This window comes from Schistocerca serialis, chromosome 1, assembly GCF_023864345.2.
Source record: "Schistocerca serialis cubense isolate TAMUIC-IGC-003099 chromosome 1, iqSchSeri2.2, whole genome shotgun sequence".
Taxonomy (NCBI): domain Eukaryota; kingdom Metazoa; phylum Arthropoda; class Insecta; order Orthoptera; family Acrididae; genus Schistocerca; species Schistocerca serialis.
The window spans coordinates 249248846-249271170 of record NC_064638.1 but is presented as its reverse complement, the minus strand read 5'-3'; the positions used below and the strand labels follow the sequence as shown (position 1 = coordinate 249271170).

General features: G+C 46.3%; 1 protein-coding gene across 1 annotated transcript in view; it reads left to right on the top strand.

Annotated features, from left to right (window-relative positions):
* LOC126467134 (nitric oxide synthase, salivary gland) overlaps positions 1-22325 on the top strand; it is a 719566-nt gene that overhangs the window by 568431 nt on the left and 128810 nt on the right. Inside the window, exon 11 of the mRNA XM_050096439.1 lies at positions 20839-20983. Coding sequence (XP_049952396.1) covers positions 20839-20983 — 145 coding nt within the window. The remainder of the gene's footprint in view (positions 1-20838; positions 20984-22325) is intronic.

The window sequence follows — 22325 nt, the reverse complement described above, 5'->3', positions numbered from 1 at the left end:
ACCAAGGGTAACGGCCTTGCCGCAGTGGACACACCGGTTCCCGTGAGATCACCGAATTTAAGCGCTGTCGGACGTGGCCGGCACTTGGATGGGTGACCATCCAGCCGCCATGCGCTGTTGCCATTTTTCGGGGTGCACTCAGCCTCGTGATGCCAACTGAGGAGCTACTTGACCGAATAGTAGCTGCTCCGGTCAAAGAAAACCATCGTAACGACCGGGAGAGCGGTGTGCTGATCACACGCCCCTCCTATCCTCATCCTCAACTGAGGATGACACGGCGGTTGGATGGTCCCGATGGGCCACTTGTGTCCTGAAGACGGAGTGCTGAGTGCTATCCTACCAAGATATTTTACTATGACTTATTTTTAAGTAGACTTCATAATGTTACTTCTTACCTAAACTAGACGCCGTTTTGGCATTATTCACTAAAAGCAGCTTATGGTGGGAACATGAATTTCGTCATTACAGTATGCAAATTGTATCGTAATCGCGGGTGTTCGATATGGTGATCACAGCAGAATTTTTTAACGGATAAGCCCTGAGACACCCGCTAAATCCGCTGGGCAGAACAAGTAATTAAGATTGTGGAAAGGGCCAAATAAGGTTGGGGTTAGATTCACCTTCTAATTGTAATTTAATAACACATTTACAACCAAAGCAGCACATAGCCGAACCTTTACCTAGAACAAACATATGCAACGTGCAATACAAATGGCTGAAGGACATAATTAAATTTTAAAATTTTAAAATATATTACCATAATCTTTTAAAGGCAGAAGGCCGCAATATTTAAGCTCAAAGATAATTTTAAGAATAAAGTTGCAAGGCTGAAAGCCCACAACTAATTTTCCAAACTTTTTAAAAAATATAACCATAAGCCTTAAACTTTAAATAGCTGAAAACATAATTAAACACCGGTGGGAAAGACAATAAAGACAACGGCACTCTGAAGCCTCCAGGGAGATCGGTCTGCCCTCGTTCACTTAGGTGAAACAGGTGGTGAGCGCAACTACACTTGATCCGTCGGAACCCAACCAGGGGACAACCACGGATAGGCCGACACAACAACTTGCTTCCCATCAATCAGTACATGAGAACCCAAACACAAAAGGTTACAAACGTGATAATACACAATGGAGTATGTATTAGCTGTCAAAATTACATACCATGTTGGACAGCGACAACAGGTGAGGAAAGGAGGCTGCCTGAAATTACACTATTGGCCAGGGCAAGTAGCCGGAACACTAACGGCCACTAGACAGAAAATTCCACTGGGCACTCGAATTGTAGTCAACCAAAATAGTTAATTGCACCGCATGGCGGCTAAATTTCAGCAGGTGAAACACTCGGTGTTGCTCACAGGAAAACCTCTCCAACAGCAAACCACCGAAACGAACCACCACAACATGAATGGACGTGGCTTGGGTAGTTGAAACCACTACTCAACTTTGACGTCCTGGGTCGGTGAACCACGAAGCTCGTAGTGATCGGACAGCTCCAACGCTGCGGAGGGACCGCCAGCGGACCCAGCCGACTGCACCGCGTGGAGATAACTTCCCTAGTCAGCAACAACCGACCGACTCGCTTTAGAATGCCGACATATCTAAAATCGTCGTCAGTGGAAACAACAGCAACTACACACACAACCTGACCAACACTTGCACGAAGACCTGAACGATACCCAGCAGTAACTAAGCACACACGAAGAGAATCGGAAGTTGATACACACACACACCGACACACACACACACAGCCGACTCATGAGGGATCGGCGAGCCAACACACGTAGTCCGGTAGGACGACCGAACGACGATCCACCAAAACCGTGGCCCGGCTCAAGTGATGCGTGGCGGCAATGGTTGGACAAGCCATGTGGGTGCATTCCTCACTGCTCCAACCCGACTGCACTAGTGCCGCATTGCAACTCCCCGACTGGCAGGTCCGGACTGCGCTCCAGACAGTTTCCAAATGATAGGCCGACTCGAACTCGCGACCCGAACTCGCTTACGACAGACAACGACCGGGAAGTAATAGCAGTCGAGCAAAGATACTACGAGAAGGGATATATCGATACGCGCTGCTAACGCCGCTCACGGTCAGGCAAAGCAACAACTCAGTGACAGTAGTAATTTAAATTAATGTAGTGAGGTGGAAGTACATTAAAAACAGGGTGTAAAACACATGATGGCGGGAACACGAGCCGCGCACGGCTCGAGCCCTTTTTAATGAATTAAATCACATAAACGGATTCGTTATGCGCCACCCACTCAGCTTTCCAATTGACAATAGCCTACTACATTGTATATTTGCGTTACGTATTTTTAAAATGAGGTGGGTAACTGCAGCCTCTGTAAGCGAAGTGCTACAAGCTGTGTAGGGAAACATCAACTGAGAATAGGTTTGCAGGTGTGAGTCTGGACGAGACAGACAAGGTGTGGGCATCTTTAGAATGCGTTAAGCCACAAGATGTTTCATAAGGAAATTTGTTCGTTATACAGGGATACGGTTGGGCGCACTCAGCTTGGTTTTCAAACCCACCAACCGGTCTTGGTGAAGCCAAGATGTCTTCTCTTGGGAAATGCGTCCATTAGGACCTAGATTCACAAAGAAGTCGGGAAGAGTACAGATGCTAGGTAGCTGCATGCGAGACAAAAGAAATCTTGTTCATTGAACTGGTCGCTCCTCGGCGGCGGCAAGCAGTTTTGTTTCACTATTCTGACGAAATGGAAACTCAGACCTAAGCCGCAGTAGGGCACTGAAATAAATCCAACGACAAAAAGGGAAAATTTGTGGCGGACCGGGACTCGGGGGGAGGCTCATTGTCATCATATTTATCATCTATTTACTGTCAAGTCAAATACTCATCATTTTGTTCATGCCTCACAAATGTTACAATAGTGATAAGCACTCAGTACAACATTTTATGCCTAATTTCATTATGAAAGATTCTATGCGTTGGTAGTTTCAGTTTTGAAGGAGTGGTACTTTACACGCTAGATCTTTTGCGAACACTAGTCAGTTGTTAATCAGTTGATAGCATAACAAGCCAAAAATTAGTTTGTAATAAACACATATTAGTGTTTTTCTTTATTTTATACATTACAGAATGGTTCTTGAAAACCTAATACTGTAAAAATGTAAGTTTTGTTTGTTATAAATGAAACACAATTTTATTTTCCACACAATGTGCTTCGTGAAATATTTCCAATTATGAAGTCGGTTTTCACGTATTATGGTATTTTAAGCGTTTTGTTTGCGATGTGTGAGCTGCTGCGTTACTGTCTTGTAAACAAGCGCAGCTTTGTAATTACAGACGAATCTCTCCCTATAGATAATGGCGAATTTGGAAGTATTTTTTAATTACGGATTTCTTGTTCTTCTCTTGTTTCCAAACTCACACATAGTATTCACGACTTACACAGTTCACAGTACACTTTCAAAAGAGAAACAAACATAACCATATATCTAACATATTATCAACAGAGATACGATGTTACAGATCTTCCAAAGAACACGTACGCTATTTTTTGATGCAGAGAGTATTTATCGTACTTAACCTAAAACGGTTGTTCACTTTTATACACTACATAAAACGATTATCACTTTTTTGAAACCGCATAATCGTCTCTCACTGCGATGCATAAGTTTGCAGTTTGGCACCCTTACTCTGTAATGTTGCAAAACCATAACGTCGTGCGACGTCATCCTATAGCTTGGCAACGCTTCAAGCTCCAAGGTGTCGACTAGGGCTGTTAATAAAATATCGATATTTCAAACAGAAGCATCGATTTATATAGGCAATACAATCTTCCTCGATATATCGACATGTCGATATCGTAATGGCATTACTACGTGCCGATATTTTTATTATATGTTATATTTTTTTCGTAATTTTCAGTAAATATTTGGAATTGTGCTTTTGAAAGTGTAGTGTAACTTACTACTTTTTGAGCTTTCATCACGTCCAGTCTTTTTGTCTAAATGTGTGAATCAAGTATAGTTGGCACAAAACAAGAAGTCCAATTGCACTGGAGGGTGGCGGTGTGAATGGAATAACAAGATTTCCAATGTGGAGAAATAGCACATCAGTTGCGTTAAAAAAAAATTAACGCAGGTAGTTTACTACCTCTTCTCATCGACATTCTTCAAAAACAGTTGCTGAAAATGATGAACAAAAAACTAAATGACAAACTGGTCTTTGTGAGGGGAAATGTGGACGTAATTGGCGCTCGGCGTTACCAACAGAAACTGGAACTTTTAACGTCACCACGCAATTTCCCTACATCATAGTGAAATAAGGCATATTTCGACATGCAGCTAATACCAAATTAAGAAAATAAGATATGAGACATTAACTGGAATGAAATATTGCATGACAATGCATCATGTTCACAGTTGTTAATTAACAACACAACAGTCGACCAAAAAAGTATTATAATACAAGCTTTTCATTTGCACAAAGTCCCATTACTAACTTACACATTTTCAAATTAAGTGTTTTTCTTTCAGTTCTTGCTCTAAGGGGAACAGGGTGGCTGCTAGCTTTTTGATGAACAGAATACCTAATAATAAATCAATGTCAGCAGCTCGTGATCGTGCGGTAGCGTTCTCGCTTCCCGCGCCCGAGTTCCCGGGTTCGATTCCCGACGGGGTCAGGGATTTTCTCTGCCTCGTGATGACTGGGTGTTCTGTGATGTCCTTAGGTTAGTTAGGTTTAAGTAGTTCTAAGTTCTAGGGGGCTGATAACCATAGATGTTAAGTCCCATAGTGCTCAGAGCCATTTGAACCAAAATAAATCAATACTTAAATACACAACTCTAACACCGGCAGTATAGTTACATTGTGCAGTCGATATTTTTATTGATCGCATTTCAACATCTTTTCCTTTGATATATCTATAATTTACGTCGATGAATCGAGGGCAAGAAACGATATGTTTTTAAATATCGATGTATCGGATTCCCGATATTTTTAAAAACATCAACTGTCCTTGTATAAATTTCCTTTACTTCACGTCTATGGGTACAAATTTTTTGTCGTCTGACTACCGGTTTCGGTCCATAATGACCACCTTCAGATCACTATAGACCGAAACGCGTGGTCTGATGACAAAAAAATTGTGACCATAGACGTGAAGTAAAAAGAATTTATTGTATTTTCGGGTCACTGTTCAATTCCGCGACCATGTCACAGCTTGTGAAACAGTTCTAGTGTCAACACATGATTAAAACGGAGACAGCTCAGAAGTTTGTGAGAGCTGTAATGTGGGTTGATGATGTCACGTTGGAATAAAATTTCACACAGTTCTGCCCAACGCCATGGTGGACGTGTCAAAAGATTGGGAGGTCATCACACCCCTTCTTTTGACGATGGTGGACAGAACAGCGATATCTAGCGCTGAAATAACGCTGTTTTCTTATGGATGACCTAGGGAAATACTTCAGACATACCGTTGCCTCAGACTCGACGCGACAAACTCTCATGAGATGGCAGAAAGTGTGGCAAGTATGCCATTCGACGGTAAGCAGGCGCAAGGTATCTGAACGGGTGTCCAAGTTTCTGACAGGTACATTTTTTTAACATTCTGTAAGAGGCGACTACTGGGAGAGCGGAAGTAGAGTTGATTCTGTCTCAGGAGGAACTCTCTCAGTTCACTCCTTGCCGGTTGCCAGTTTTCCTTGGAAAGATGGTAGTGACCTGTTGTCGCTGGTAAGCATAGTGAAAGAAGATTCAGAATTATTTATTTCCACAGAAATACAAGTAACGCTCCCTCAGAAGAATCGCGTCGTAAACGGCCTTAAGCCCGCTCAAGGCAGGTGACGCAGCACACCTCGTTCCTGCCGGCTGCTGCAGCGGTGGTTCCCCGCTTGCGGTGACCCCGGCACCGACCAGGAGGAACTCTCTCAGTTCACTCCTTGCCGGTTGCCAGTTTTCCTTGGAACGATGGTAGTGACCTGTTGTCGCTGGTAAGCATAGTGAAAGAAGATTCAGAATTATTTATTTCCACAGAAATACAAGTAACGCTCCCTCAGAAGAATCGCGTCGTAAACGGCCTTAAGCCCGCTCAAGGCAGGTGACGCAGCACACCGCGTTCCGGCCGGCTGCTGCAGCGGTGGTTCCCCGCTTGCGGTGACCCCGGCACCGACCGTACCGCGACGCCGCGGCAGTGAGTGACGGCAGCGCGTATACAGGGTGTGGTAGATAAGTAATGAGACTCAGTCTAGAAAAACAAATTTATTGATCCAATTTGTACAAAACGTTAATATTCTTCAAAGTACTCGCCTTGGGCGTCGACACAACGTTGCCAGCGCGTTTTCCAAGCTTCATAGGCCCCACTGTAATCCGTTTGAGTTATCCCAGTTAGTGCCTTCGTGACAGCATGTTGGATGTTCGGAATATCGTCGAAACGATGACCCTTCAGGCATCTTTTGACCTTCGGAAATAGGAAGAAATCAGGAAGACTCAAGTCAGGGCTGTATGGTGGCTGTGGCAAAACTTCAACTCCAATTCAGGTCAAGTAGGAGGTCACGAGGAACGCTGTGTGCGCCGGAGCGTTGTCGTGGTGGAGACGCCAGCGTTGAGCAAGGTCCTGTCGCTTCCGTTTGACGGCTCTGTGCAATCGCTGAAGGACTTCTTTGTAGAATTCGGCATTGACAGTCTTCCCCTCAGGGACAAACTTTTTGTGAATTAACCCCCGCTTGTCGAAAAACACAATCAGCATTGTCTTGATGCGGGACTTTGACATTCTTGCTTTCTTCGGCCGCGGGGATGCCGGTGTGTGTGCCACTCCGAGCTCTGGGCTTTCGTCTCCGGGTCGTACTGGAATGTCCACGATTCGTCGCCTGTTACTACGTTGTCTAAAAAGTGTGGATTATTTTCCAAATCATTCAACATCTCACGGCAAACGTCCACTCGTTGTTGCTTTTGTTCGGCGGTGAGCACTCGGGGAACCAATTTTGCGCAAACTTTCCTCATCATCAAATCTTGCGTAACAATTTGGTGAACCGTAAATTTATTCACGGAGACCTCATCGGCGATCATTTTGAGACTTAAACGACGGTCGGAGTCCAGGAGTTCTTTCACTTTGGCCACCGTTTCATCCACACGACTCGTTGAAGGGCGTCCAGATCGTTCCATGTCTTCAACGGATTCCCTCCCGTTTTTAAATTCATTAAACCACCGGAACACTTGAGCTCTTGATAGGGAGTCTTCTTTGTAGGCCTCCGTAATCGTAGCAAAAGTTTCCGAAGCAGTTTTGCCCAAGCGAAAGTAAAATTTGATTGCATACCGCTGTTCTATCGAGCGATCCATCTTCAGCGTTTTCACGTGTCACGGGCACACAAACAACGTAATACGCGAAGCTCGACCCTCATTGCACCAGAGCTCCGACGCGACTGCGAACCGGTTCTATTGTTAGCTCAGATCCCCCACCACGTGACGTACAGGTGGAGACCGCCCTGCGAGCGACTGGGGCGCCGCGCGGCGGCCAATCTCATTACTTATCTACCACATCCTGTATTAAACTTACACACGCCGTCTTGGCGGGTGCTCTGTTCGCTCCTGCTCACCACCCTGCTTCGTCATCCGTCGTACTGCCATGACCGTTGCCGTGCAGCCGTGAAGTTCGACGATATTGGCCTGCCGTGCTGGTAGGCCCTATTTAGACCGCCAGAATGTCAGGAACGATGGTGTACTGATTCTGCTAGGAAGGAAAGACCTCCAGGTCCTCCCATCTGCGACAGAGGCACACTATGGTGTTGAACTCTGCGACTGGTGTTTACGGCATGGTAGCCACCTCTCCCAGGAATGGCTGTGGTTGTCCGTAACATGCAGCAAATCTACGATAGATTTTTTCAGGCGCCACTTAGCTGCAATCAAGCGAACGTCATCCATGCTATCGATCTATCTGACGGACTGCCTCACGAGCTAAACTGCTAAGCTATTTATGGAGCGGACTAGTGGCTAATATTTACCTGCTGTCATTCGTTATTACCCCATAGGGCTTGCTGTTACGAAGATAACAGCGGTTTTCCTTATCCCGTGCTTGCTTCAAGAGTTTGTTGTAGTATAGAACCGGTTCGTAGAAGCTCATGGTACCGTTCGCTGCCTTCGCCTTATTTCGTCACATAACAAAGGTGAGGTGACCGTGTTTGGCTGCTCTGACCCACTACATTCTGCTGAAGTCTCCTGCCTGGGTCGCCAGAAGCGCCGATGTATTTTGCCCTGACTCAGTCTCGGTAGCGAAATGTTTTCATTGCGCCTGCTTCGTGTCGACATTGCCAGCATGTAGCGAGATACTTTTGCTCTGGGACTGTGAAAATTTTACCTGATGTACTGCCTCATCCAAAGTAGTCATACAACAGTGTTCAACAAAGGTGCGTAGGTGTCACGGACAGTGGTGCCGAACTAGGGCGGTCTTACAGAGAGATCGTTTGCCGTCTTATTCACCCACATGTCAGTGTTGCTCCCATCCGTCATCACGTCACAAGACGATGCGAAACAGGAGGTTGAAGAACCATAAACACACTTCGCTGCTTCAGATCACGTTCAAATTCCGTTGAATGGTTTTGAACGGTCCCGTTTCCAGGCTGTACACCAGAGCAAAAACTGCGGTCGCATTACCCTACAAAGGGCTGACATTACGTTCAATGGAGATGCGGCCCCGGAATGTTCTTAAACCGGGAGGTGTCAACAGTGTAGAAAGTTATCAAGAACGTTGTCGTGTTGCTCTTCGCACTGCGAACCGTCGTTTTCAACAGCGAAGTGTGTGGGGATCAACGCCACAAGGGAAGGAGTGGTTTCATTGAAACCCTTTATGCCACCTCCTGAGGGCTTTCCGTGTCGATTCTGGGCGTCGACGTGTCCGAAATGTTTTCCTTGGGCACCCATAAGGAAACCACGTAATTTCAACGGTGGGTATCCCGGTTCTGAGAAGAGAAGGGATGAAATGTGACGGTGTGTGTGGACCTTCCCTTGTGTGATGCGTCCACGATGGCTTTTGGCACAATTGTAGTGAAATATTGTGCCAATGTGACATCATTAACCCACCTGAAAGATCACATGAACTTCTGAGCCGTGGCCTTTATTTCACATGTTCCGACACCTCGCTCTTAGAGCGTTGCCGAGCGCGAGGGAGACGTCGCAGGACGCACCAATACAGAAAAAGGTTGTAGACACCCTATAGCCAAAGTTTACACTTATGCGTCGAAATGAGCGACAATTACGGGGTTCGAAAGAGTGATGCCTTTTTTTGCGCAGTTTATTAACTACTCGTGCAGTTACTTTTGTTGTTGTTGTGGTCTATAGTCCTGAGACTGGTTTGATGCAGCTCTATCCTGTACAAGCTTCTTCATCTCCCAGTAACTACTGCAACCTACATGCTTCTGAATCTGCTTAGTGTATTCATCTCTCGGTCTCCCTCTACGATTTTTACCCTCCACGCTGCCCTCCAATACTAAATTGGTGATCCCTTCATGCCTCAGAACATGTCCTACCAGCCGATCCCTCCTTCTAGTCAAGTTGTGCCACAAACTTCTCTTCTCCCCAATCCTATTCAATACCTCCTCATTAGTTATGTGATCTACCCATCTAATCTTCAGCATTCTTCTGTAGCACCACATTTCGAAAGCTTCTATTCTCTTCTTGTCCAAACTATTTATCGTCCATGTTTCACTTCCATACATGACTACACTCCATACAAATACTTTCAGAAACAACTTCCTGACACTTAAATCTATACTCGATGTTAACAATTTCTCTTCTTCAGAAACGCTTTCCTTGCAATTGCCAGTCTACATTTTATATCCTCTCTACTTCGATCATCATCAGTTATTTTGCTCCCCAAATAGTAAAACTCCTTTACTACTTTAAGTGTCTCATTTCCTAATCTAATTCCCTCAGCATCACCCGACTTAATTCGACTACATTCCATTATTCTCGTTTTGCTTTTGTTGATGTTCATCTTATATCCTCTTTTAAAGACACTATCCATTCCGTTCAACAGCTCTTCCAAGTCCTTTGCTGTCTCTGACAGAATTACAACGTCATCGGCGAACCTCATAGTTTTTATTTCTTCTCCATGTATTTTAATACCTACTCCAAATTTGTCTTTTGTGTCTTTCAGTGCTTGCTCAATATACAGATTGAATAACATCGGGGAGAGGCTACAACCCTGTCTCACTCCCTTCCCAACCACTGCTTCCCTTTCGTGTCCCTCGACTCTTATAACTGCCATCTGGTTTCTGTACAAATTGTAAATAGCCTTTCGCTCCCTGTATTTTACCCCTGCCACCTTCAGAATTTGAAAGAGAGCATTCCAGTCAACTTTGTCAAAAGCTTTCTCTAAGTCTACAAATGCTTGAAACGTAGGTTTGCCTTTCCTTAATCTAGCTTATAAGATAAGTCGTAGGGTCAGTATTGCCTCACGTGTTCCAATACTTCTACGGAATCCAAACTGATCTTCCCCGAGGTTGGTTTCTACTAGTTTTTCCATTCGCCTGTAAAGAATTTGCGTTAGTATTTTGCAGCTGTGACTTATTAAACTGATAGTTCGGTAATTTTCGCATCTGTCAACACCTGCTTCCTTTGGGATTGGAATTATTATATTCTTCTTGAAGTCTGAGGGTATTTCGCCTGTCTTATATATCCTGCTCACCAGATGGTAGGGTTTTGTCAGGACTGGCTCTCCCAAGGTTGTCAGTAGTTGATTCAAAATGGCTCAAATGGCTCTGAGCACTATGGGACTTAACAGCTGTGTTCATCAGTCCCCTAGAACTTAGAACTACTTGAACCTAACTAACCTAAGGACATCACAGACATCCATGCCCGAGGCAGGATTCGAACCTGCCACCGTAGGAGTCGCGCGGTTCCGGACTGAGCGCCTAGAACCGCTCGACCACCACGGCCGGCTCAGTAGTTCTAATGGAATGTTGTCTACTCCCGGGGCCTTGTTTCGACTCAGGTCTTTCAGTACTCTGTCAAAATCTTCACGCAGTTACTTTTATATTTCACTATTTGTGATAGCAAATGTTGTTTTATAGCAGACAGAACCATTAACAGTTTATGAAACTAAACGGATCACTCCTAAACATGGACTTCTTCTACCTAGGTAACAGGAGATGCCATTGACATGAAACGTTATCTGCCTTGAGTTTTTCACTGGACCAACCTATAACATATTTTATATCGAAGAATAGATGATTATTAGTTTACGTAACTCCCCGACAGGAGTTACGAAACTTCGTAAAGGAAAATTAACGTTTCTGATTCACCTGAGAGGTGGTTCTGCTTGAACTGCCCCCTACCGTACGCGAAAGCGGGTGCGAGTAGGGAGGTGCGGCCGTTAATTGTGGCCGCGTGGCCCAGCCACAGGCGGCGCCATAAAGTGCTCCCTCCCCCATCCCTCCCTCCACTCCTTCCCCCCTCCCCCCTCCACCCTCTCCCCTCCCGTCGCATCACCCTCAATCACTGGCCATCAGCGGGAGGGCTCCCTCTCACGGGAGACGCCAACCGTTCTGTCAGCGGCCCGATTAATGGCGACGAGAGACAACCGGCGCTACAAAGGCCGCCCAGAGTAATTACTCGAAGGGCAGTTTTTTTTAAATTGAAATAGTGTCCCTTGCCTGTTGCATTAAGTGAAATTTCAGTTGCAGGAGGCTGCGCAGAAAGCAACCTATCGAACGTAGACGCAGTACAGTCAATGCTGAATAGTTATTACGTTTGGACTTAGAACAGACAGAAATGTGCGGATTGTGACGTTCCGTCGGCGTGCCCTAGCGCTAGTTACATTTTGCAACCAGCAGCTGCTTCTCTCAAACTACGTGATAAAGGTTCCAGATACTTCTTAGCAAGATATCGGTATGACAAACCGCAATCGTTCATCGTAAATCTGCAAAGACAAATAAATTACTGACAATGATTATAACACAAAGGGTAAACTAGTAGGTGTCTGCTATTATACCCGGCCGAAGTGGCCGAGGGATTCTAGGCGCTACAGTCTGGAACCGCGCGACCGCTACGCTCGCATGTTCGAATCCTACCGTGGGCATGGATGTGTGTGATGTCCTTAGGTTAGTTAGGTTTAAGTAGTTCTAGGGGATTGATGACCTCAGAAGTTAAGTCCCATAGTGCTCAGAGCCATTTTGCGTAAAGAAAAATATGGTTCCAAGGTAGCGTCCTGAGAAGCAGATTGCTGAGAGTTATACATCTACATCTACATGATAACTCTGCAATTCACTTTTAAGTGTTTGCCAGAGGGTTCATCGAACCACGATCATACTATCTCTCTACCATTCCACTCCCGAACAGCGATCGGGAAAAACGAACACCTAACCTTTCTGTTCGAGCTCTGATTTCTCTTATTTTATTTTGATGATCATTCCTACCTATGTAGGTTAGGCTCAACAAAATATTTTCGCATTCGGAAGAGAAAGTTGGTGACTGAAATTTCGTAAATAGATCTCGCCACGACGAAAAACGTCTTTGCTTTAATGACTTCCATCCCAACTCGCGTATCATATCTGCCACACTCTCTCGCCTATTACGTGATAATACAATCGAGCTGCCCTTTTTTGCACCCTTTCGATGTCCTCCGTCAATCCCACCTGGTAAGGATCCCACACCGCGCAGCAATATTCTAACAGAGGACGAACGAGTGTTGTGTAAGCTGTCTCTTCAGAGGACTTATTGCATCTTCTAAGTGTCCTGCCAATGAAACGCAACCTTTGGCTCGCCTTCCCCACAATATTATCTATGTGGTCTTTCCAACTGAAGTTGTTCGTATAACACCCAGGTACTTAGTTGAATTGACAGCCTTGAGAACTGTACTATTTAACGAGTAATCGAATTCCAACGGATTCCTTCTGTAACTCATGTGGATCACCTCACACTTTTCGTTATTTAGCGTCAACTGCCACCTGCCACACTATACAGCAATCTTTTCTAAATCGCTTTGCAACTGATATTGGTCTTCGGATGACCTTAGTAGACGGTAAATTACAGCATCAACTGCGAACAACCTAAGAGAACTGCTCAGATTGTCACCCAGGTCATTTATATAGATCAGGAACAGCAGAGGTCCCAGGACGCTTCCCTGGGTAACACCTGATATCACTTCAGTTTTACTCGATGATTTGCCGTCTATTACTACTAACTGCGACCTTCCTGATAGGAAATCACGAATACAGTCGCACAACTGAGACGATACCCCATAGGCCCGCAGCCTGATTAGAAGTCGCTTGTGAGGAACGGTGTCAAAAGCTTTCCGGAAATCTAGAAATACGGATTCAACTTGAGATCCCTTGTCGATAGTGGCCATTACTTCGTGTGAATAAAGAGCTAGCTGCGTTGCACAAGAACGATGTTTTCTGAAACCATGCTGATTACGTATAAATAGATCGTTCCCTTCGAGGTGATTCATATTGTTTGAATACAGTATATGCTCCAAAACCCTACTGCAAACCGACGTCAATGATATAGGTCTGTAGTTCGATGGAGCCCTACGCCGTAGTAGCGAATACTTTACCTTCCTGTTGGTCAGGGCGGCTCACCACGATGAGTTCGCCGACTGGAGTCATGGACGGCAGCAATCTGTTATTAATGGCGCGCGCCCGAAAAAATGCAAGTACGCGGTCTCGCGTTCGGCTAATTCTGAACGCAGATACTTCCCTATGAGCCTCTGAAACCCCAGTAGATTCCAGTGTGCAGGTGGTTTTCTGGTCTGCCAAACCAATTTGACTCTGTGCCACGACTATGGGTGACAGAATATGTCAAATGTTTAGACGGCCGACTCAAAACAGATGAGTACACCCATGCATCACTCGTTGTTTGCGTTATGTTAGAAGCTGTATCTCTGAAGGTTCAGATGGTGAATGGCACAGGCTCTAAGTTGCTCACTAGCGCCGGCCGAAGTGGCCGTGCGGTTCTAGGCGCTGCAGTCTGGAACCGCGAGACCGCTACGGTCGCAGGTTCGAATCCTGCCTCGGGCATGGATGTGTGTAATGTCCTTAGGTTAGTTAGGTTTAACTAGTTCTAAGTTCTAGGGGACTAATGACCTCAGAAGTTTAGTCCCATAGTGCTCAGAGCCATTTGAACCATTTTTTGCACACTAGCAAAGGACACAAGTCGTACCATTTAGGTAAAGATCTGTAGTTCTTTACCAGCGAAGTGCCAGTACAAGAGTGTCCTCTTCTCTCTCTCTCAGCTTTCCTTGCCAGCTCGGTAGCGTAGCACGTTTACATCTTAGACTACTCCCACTTTATCAGAAGCCAATCACGAGCTGGAGCGCTGCATTCGAAACTGGGAGACCGCCCCTTGCTGTGCATACACAGATTTGATCAATCAGCAACTTTAAAAATTAATTGGGAGAAAAGGAAAAAAGATTCAGCTTTGCGGCCTCTTTCTCACGTGTTTATACTGTGTCTTTTGCTAAAAGCGTGACCTGGAGGGAACCACAGCCTTCCATAAAAAGATAATTATCTCTCCTGTTGCGTTCATTTCGAACTTTCCAAAAAACGGCCATAAACTCACTAAAAGCCTCGTGCCTTCACACATATGTTTTGTAGCAGAGTTTGGACGTCCGGGCGCTACTGACCTGTCCCTCGGAAATTCGCTGAATCACACAGTCATCTCATCGGCTTCCTGCCTAACAAGGGCCCATCCTCAGCTTTATTGGCAGTCTTCAGTGCTCTGCCCATAGCAGCAGCGACTCCTCGGCGCTAGTCAACCTACCTGGACGCGGCCGCCGACCGACCGGCGCCATCCAACGTGTATGCACAATGAGACCGAGGAACTGGTCAGCCTGCAACGTTTTCACTCAGGTTCCGCAGAAAAACCGCGCCCCTCGGCCATCAGCCACCGTACGCTTTTACTGCAATCGTTTAAATCGGCATCCTCTTCCTTTGAACACAGGTTAAGCTTACCGCTGTTCCTTCACTAGAACACACGAGCAAGAGCGTTAACTGCTGCCAATCATTTCAGCATATGAATTAAGTCAGACCGTATCCAGTATGGCAACCAAGTAATGAAGATCATCTTCCCTAAGAACATCAAGACGAATAAAACCGTATCAGAAGTGTGAGTGCAGTGCAATCTATCAACACTTCAAAATGTTTATCATTTACCTATAACTTTGTCCGATCGAGATTTTATAGGCGTCAGTATATTCACATCAACCCACAATAACTTCGTAAAAACAGTATACTGATTCAGTACAGACTCGATACAAACTCGGAGAGGAATCGTTAAGAACTCTGCACAGTCGCTTGTTGACCTATCTGGTGTGGCAACAGAAGATATCAAAAGGAAATCTGCAGTTTTAAATTTCGCGTTTAACAAATCATTCACACGGGGCAATCGCAAAAAAAGTATTATCATTTGACCATCGCACTGACTCGTGTATTGAGGACATATTCAAAGACCGAGCGAGGTGGCGCAGTGGTTAGACACTGGACTCGCATTCGGGAGGACAACGGTTCAATCCCGCGTCCGGCCATCCTGATTTAGGTTTTCCGTGATTTCCCTAAATCTCTCCAGGCAAATGCCGGGATGGTTCCTTTCAAAGGGCACGGCCGACTTCCTTCCCCGTCCTTCCCTAATCCGATGAGACCGATGACCTCGCTGTCTGGTCTCCTTCCCCGAAACAACCAACAAACCAACCAACATATTCAAAGACGTGCCTGACGTAGAGAAGCAACTGAAAAAGTAGAGAGCAAATAAGTCGCAACGTTCGTATGGTGCCCCTTTTCTGTTTTACAAAGAGTACTCTACGGTATTGGCCTCTTACTCAGCTTGCAGTTATCGCAGATCTCTCGCTGAGCGCCAAATCCCAAGCGACTGGGAAAAAGAGCAGGTGATTCCTCTATATACAAAAAGTATAAGAACTGATCTCCAAAATTATAAACCAATATCCTTGACGTCGGTTTGCCGCAGAATTCTGGAAAATATTCTCAGTTGGCATATAACAAAATTCCTTGAGAACGAAAATCTTCTGTCCACGAAGCAGCACGGTTTTAGAAAGCATCACTCATCTGAAGCTCAGTTACGCCCTTTCCCAAATGATACCCTGCATAGATTCCACAGTCCTAGATTTCCGAAAAGCATTGACACGGCTCCCTAGTGTGGACGGTTAACGGAAGTACGAGCAGACGGAATAGGTTCCGCGATACATGAGCTGCTCGAAGACTTCTTAAGCAATAGGACCCCGTACGTTTTGTCCTCGAGGGCGAGCGTTCGTCAGAGTCTAGTGTATCGTCAGGGATGCCCCAGGGAAGTGCGATAGACCATTCTTACTTTCTATATACATAAATGATCTGACGGACAACATGAGCAGAAATCTGCGGCTATTTGCTGATGATGGTATGGTGTACGGGAAGTGTAGTCGTTGATTGACTGTAGGAAGATACAAGACGACATTGACACAAGTTCTAGTTGACATGATGTAAGTTAACGAAGATGAGTATGAAAGTAACTTCGTAATGTTCGAATACATCAGCAGAGTACTGCTTGACACAGTCAGGTCGATTAAATATCTATGAATAACGTTGCAAAGCGATATGAAATGGAACTAGCATGTGAGGATTGTGGTGCGGAAATTGAATGGTCGACTTAGGTTTATTGGGAGAATTTTGAAAGTATGTCTACATCTACATCTACATTTATACTCCGCAAGCCACCCAACGGTGTGTGGCGGAGGGCACTTTACGTGCCACTGTCATTACCTCCCTTTCCTGTTCCAGTCGCGTATGGTTCGCGGGAAGAACGACTGCCTGAAAGCCTCCGTGCGCGCTCTAATCTCTCTAATTTTACATTCGTGATCTCCTCGGGAGGTATAAGTAGGGGGAAGCAATATATTCGATACCTCATCCAGAAACGCACCCTCTCGAAACCTGGCGAGCAAGCTACACCGCGATGCAGAGCGCCTCTCTTGCAGAGTCTGCCACTTGAGTTTATTAAACATCTCCGTAACGCTATCACGGTTACCAAATAACCCTGTGACGAAACGCGCCGCTCTTCTTTGGATCTTCTCTATCTCCTCCGTCAGACCGATCTGGTACGGATCCCACACTGATGAGCAATACTCAAGTATAGGTCGAACGAGTGTTTTGTAAGCCACCTCCTTTGTTGACGGACTACATTTTCTAAGCACTCTCCCAATGAATCTCAACCTGGTACCCGCCTTACCAACAATTAATTTTATACGATCATTCCACTTCAAATCGTTCCGCACGCATACTCCCAGATATTTTACAGAAGTAACTGCTACCAGTGTTTGTTCCGCTATCATATAATCATACAATAAAGGATGCTTCTTTCTATGTATTCGCAATACATTACATTTGTCTATGTTAAGGGTCAGTTGCCTCTCCCTGCACCAAGTGCCTATCCGCTGCAGATCTACCTGCATTTCGCTACAATTTTCTAATGCTGCAACTTCTCTGTATACTACAGCATCATCCGCGAAAAGCCGCATGGAACTTCCGACACTATGGTTCATGTTTGAAGGAGAATGGCATATAGAACCCTAGTACGACCAATTCTTTTGTTGCTCGAGTGTTCGGGATCCCAAACAGGTCGGATTGAAGAAAGACATCGAAGCAGAGACGGGCTGCTCGTTTGTTACCGGTCGGTAAGTTCAAACAGGTATTACGGAGGTTCTTTGGTAATTCAAATGGGAATCCCTGGAGGGAAGGCGACGTTCTTTTCGAGGAGCGCTGTTGAGAAAATTTAGAGAACAGGCATTTGAAGCTGACTACGGAACGACCCTACTGCCGCCAACGTACATTTCGTGTAAGGAACACGCACATGAGGTTAGAGTAATTAGGGCTCATACGGAAGCATATACAATCCTGGAAATGGAAAAAAGAACACATTGACACCGGTGTGTCAGACCCACCATACTTGCTCCGGACACTGCGAGAGGGCTGTACAAGCAATGATCACACGCACGGCACAGCGGACACACCAGGAACCGCGGTGTTGGCCGTCGAATGGCGCTAGCTGCGCAGCATTTGTGCACCGCCGCCGTCAGTGTCAGCCAGTTTGCCGTGGCATACGGAGCTCCATCGCAGTCTTTAACACTGGTAGCATGCCGCGACAGCGTGGACGTGAACCGTATGTGCAGTTGACGGACTTTGAGCGAGGGCGTATAGTGGGCATGCGGGAGGCCGGGTGGACGTACCGCCGAATTGCTCAACACGTGGAGCGTGAGGTCTCCACAGTACATCGATGTTGTCGCCAGTGGTCGGCGGAAGGTGCACGTGCCCGTCGACCTGGGACCGGACCGCAGCGACGCACGGATGCACGCCAAGACCGTAAGATCCTACGCAGTGCCGTAGGGGACCGCACCGCCACCTCCCAGCAAATTAGGGACGCTGTTGCTCCTGGGGTATCGGCGAGGACCATTCGCAACCGTCTCCATGAAGCTGGGCTACGGTCCCGCACACCGTTAGGACGTCTTCCGCTCACGCCCCAACATCGTGCAGCCCGCCTCCAGTGGTGTCGAAACAGGCGTGAATGGAGGGACGAATGGAGACGTGTCGTCTTCAGTGATGAGAGTCGCTTCTGCCTTGGTGCCAATGATGGTCGTATGCGTGTTTGGCGCCGTGCAGGAGAGCGCCACAATCAGGACTGCATACGACCGAGGCACACAGGCCCAACACCCGGCATCATGGTGTGGGGAGCGATCTCCTACACTGGCCGTACACCACTGGTGATCGTCGAGGGGACACTGAATAGTGCACGGTACATCCAAACCGTCATCGAACCCATCGGTCTACCATTCCTAGACCGGCAAGGGAACTTGCTGTTCCAACAGGACAATGCACGTCCGCATGTATCCCGTGCCACCCAACGTGCTCTAGAAGGTGTAAGTCAACTACCCTGGCCAGCAAGATCTCCGGATCTGTCCCCCATTGAGCCTGTTTGGGACTGGATGAAGCGTCGTCTCACGCGGTCTGCACGTCCGGCACGAACGCTGGTCCAACTGAGGCGCCAGGTGGAAATGGCATGGCAAGCCGTTCCACAGGACTACATCCAGCATCTCTACGATCGTCTCCATGGGAGAATAGCAGCCTGCATTGCTGCGAAAGGTGGATATACACTGTACTAGTGCCGACATTGTGCATGCTCTCTTGCCTGTGTCTATGTGCCTGTGGTTCTGTCAGTGTGATCATGTGATGTATCTGACCCCAGGAATGTGTCAATAAAGTTTCCCCTTCCTGGGACAATGAATTCACGGTGTTCTTATTTCAATTTCCAGGAGTGTAGATGGACGTTTCTCCCTCGATCAGTTTGCGAGTGGAACAGGAAGGGAGATGACTAGTAGTGGTACGATGTACCCGATGTCTGTAGATGTAGATGGAGAACCGAAACATTTCGTTACAAAACTGAAATCATCTCAGTATAATAATATGCATCGATGTTCTTGACAGTGCGATAGGGGCTTTCCCGGGAGCTGGCCGATGGTTCACTCCTATCGAGTGACCTGCACTGCCGCACGTCGCGTCCGTAGGTAGATAAGCACCACATCGCGTTCTCTCGATCGCGTGCACTCGACATGTAACAAACATAAAATAAACACTTATTTAATACACTGATAAACATTTAGTTATATACGTTCAAATAACTGTTCGTTACTTACCTGAGGTCGCTCAGGCGGGAAAAGACGACGGTGTTTCAGTTGATATTTTGAAACACTGCATGTCCTCTCTCAGCCGAGCGACAGCTGGCTTTACGATTATTAAATAACTGAGAGCTTAGTGCTGATGATTTTGAAGTTTATAGCTTATAAGTGCTCATAATGCACTTAAAATGTCAAGTTTTGGGTGTTAAGTAACTAATGGAAATATTCAAAGTAACGAATATATTGGAAAGAACGTTGTACAAATTAGCAAATCAGCTAATAACATTATGTGTAGTTTAATTTAAGTCTACGGCAGATTGGGTGGAAAAAGAAGAATTACACTGACATGCAGTGTATATCGTAAACAGGATGTGACTACAAAGGAAAGTTTACAGTCAGAGTGTATTATCACTGTGGATTTGTGGCGTTCTGTCTTTGTCTTTGCTGGTGAAAATCCGTTTAGGAAAAGTATCGCTCGGGGAACAGTGAGAGATACATGTTGCGAATTAATAAGAGAGACAGAAAAAGAAGGAAATCGATCAAGAAATATACCTAATTGTGACCATAATGAATACGAAATGGAGGTTGATTCCAAGAGATAAAACATCGAGATGATAAGTGGATATTATGAAGCACGCAGGAACAGACTGGGCCCACATAAATAAAGTCTGGACGAGCCCTTTATCTAACCGTGTCAAATGCATGATGATTACTATACTGCTGCTGCTGCTGCTGCTGATGACCCACTTCAGTATGTCCCTATATAGATGGGGGAGGGGTGGGGGGCGGGGGGAGACAAAGCAAAATTGGTCCAGAAAATTTCCTTGCATCTTAAGAGAGGCAACTCAGAGGGATGATGTAAGATGGGTTGCCCAGTCTGTAAAAGGACACACAGCACAAAAAATTCGTGATACTGTGCGATCGATAGTACTCGCCTTTCGCTATGTCACCATCTCATAGCGGCAATGTTGTGTAATCTATCACCGATCGTACCTTTGTAATTTCAAACTGCCTCAGTGGGTATCCCATTTTATTCAAATGACGGCTGCATGCGACATTTACGCTTTTATTTGTTCTGCTTGATTTGTTGCTGCACATTAATGAATGATCAATGCTTCACAATTCGTCTCGGACGTATGTTCCTTTGCTCGAGAACTGCATTACGCTTTGATGATGCCAGTCTTGTGGCTTTAAAAGTTAACGCCATTTTTCCGTTTCAGAGCCGTCAAGTTTACGTCGAAGCTGTTTGGACGTGCGCTGTCTCGCCGTATCAAGGCCACAGTGCTGTACGCCACAGAGACTGGGAAATCGGAGATGTATGCCAAGAAACTGGGAGAGATTTTCGGGCACGCCTTCAACGCACAGGTTGGTACAATATCTGTCGTTTTACGTTATTCCCTACCCTTCTTTGAACGGGGTCTAAGATTTCACATTGGATTTACTTCCACTGTTACTTCATTCGAAGTGCATTTACCTTGAGAATTTATAAACAACATTATTTTACCCACAATGACTGGAGAAATCCTTGCAGCAATTTCGAATTATAACGAAGAGAAACACCAAAGCGAATGAAAAATTTATCATTTTAAGACAGTGGTGTACATTTACTGTGCCGTTTACTTGGAGCAAACGTGATATTGTCTGTATTCAGAGTCAACAGAATACACTAGTATTTACGGGTTCATCTTGAAGTGTGGAAAGCAAAACTACACTCCTGGAAATTGAAATAAGAACACCGTGAATTCATTGTCCCAGGAAGGGGAAACTTTATTGACACATTCCTGGGGTCAGATACATCACATGATCACACTGACAGAACCACAGGCACATAGACACAGGCAACACAGCATGCACAATGTCGGCACTAGTACAGTGTATATCCACCTTTCGCAGCAATGCAGGCTGCTATTCTCCCATGGAGACGATCGTAGAGATGCTGGATGTAGTCCTGTGGAACGGCCTGCCATGCCATTTCCACCTGGCGCCTCAGTTGGACCAGCGTTCGTGCTGGACGTGCAGACCGCGTGAGACGACGCTTCATCTAGTCCCAAACATGCTCAATGGGGGACAGATCCGGAGATCTTGCTGGCCAGGGTAGTTGACTTACACCTTCTAGAGCACGTTGGGTGGCACGGGATACATGCGGACGTGCATTGTCCTGTTGGAACAGCAAGTTCCCTTGCCGGTCTACGAATGGTAGAACGATGGGTTCGATGACGGTTTGGATGTACCGTGCACTATTCAGCGTCCCCTCGACGATCACCAGTGGTGTACGGCCAGTGTAGGAGATCGCTCCCCACACCATGATGCCGGGTGTTGGCCCTGTGTGCCTCGGTCGTATGCAGTCCTGATTGTGGCGCTCACCTGCACGGCGCCAAACACGCATACGACCATCATTGGCACCAAGGCAGAAGCGACTCTCATCGCTGAAGACGACACGTCTCCATTTGTCCCTCCATTCACGCCTGTCGCGACACCACTGGAGGCGGGCTGCACGATGTTGGGGCGTGAGCGGAAGACGGCCTGACGGTGTGCGGGACCGTAGCCCAGCTTCATGGAGACGGTTGCGAATGGTCCTCGCCGATACCCCAGGAGCAACAGTGTCCCTAATTTGCTGGGAAGTGGCGGTGCGGTCCCCTATGGCACTGCGTAGGATCCTACGGTCTTGGCGTGCATCCGTGCGTCGCTGCGGTCCGGTCCCAGGTCG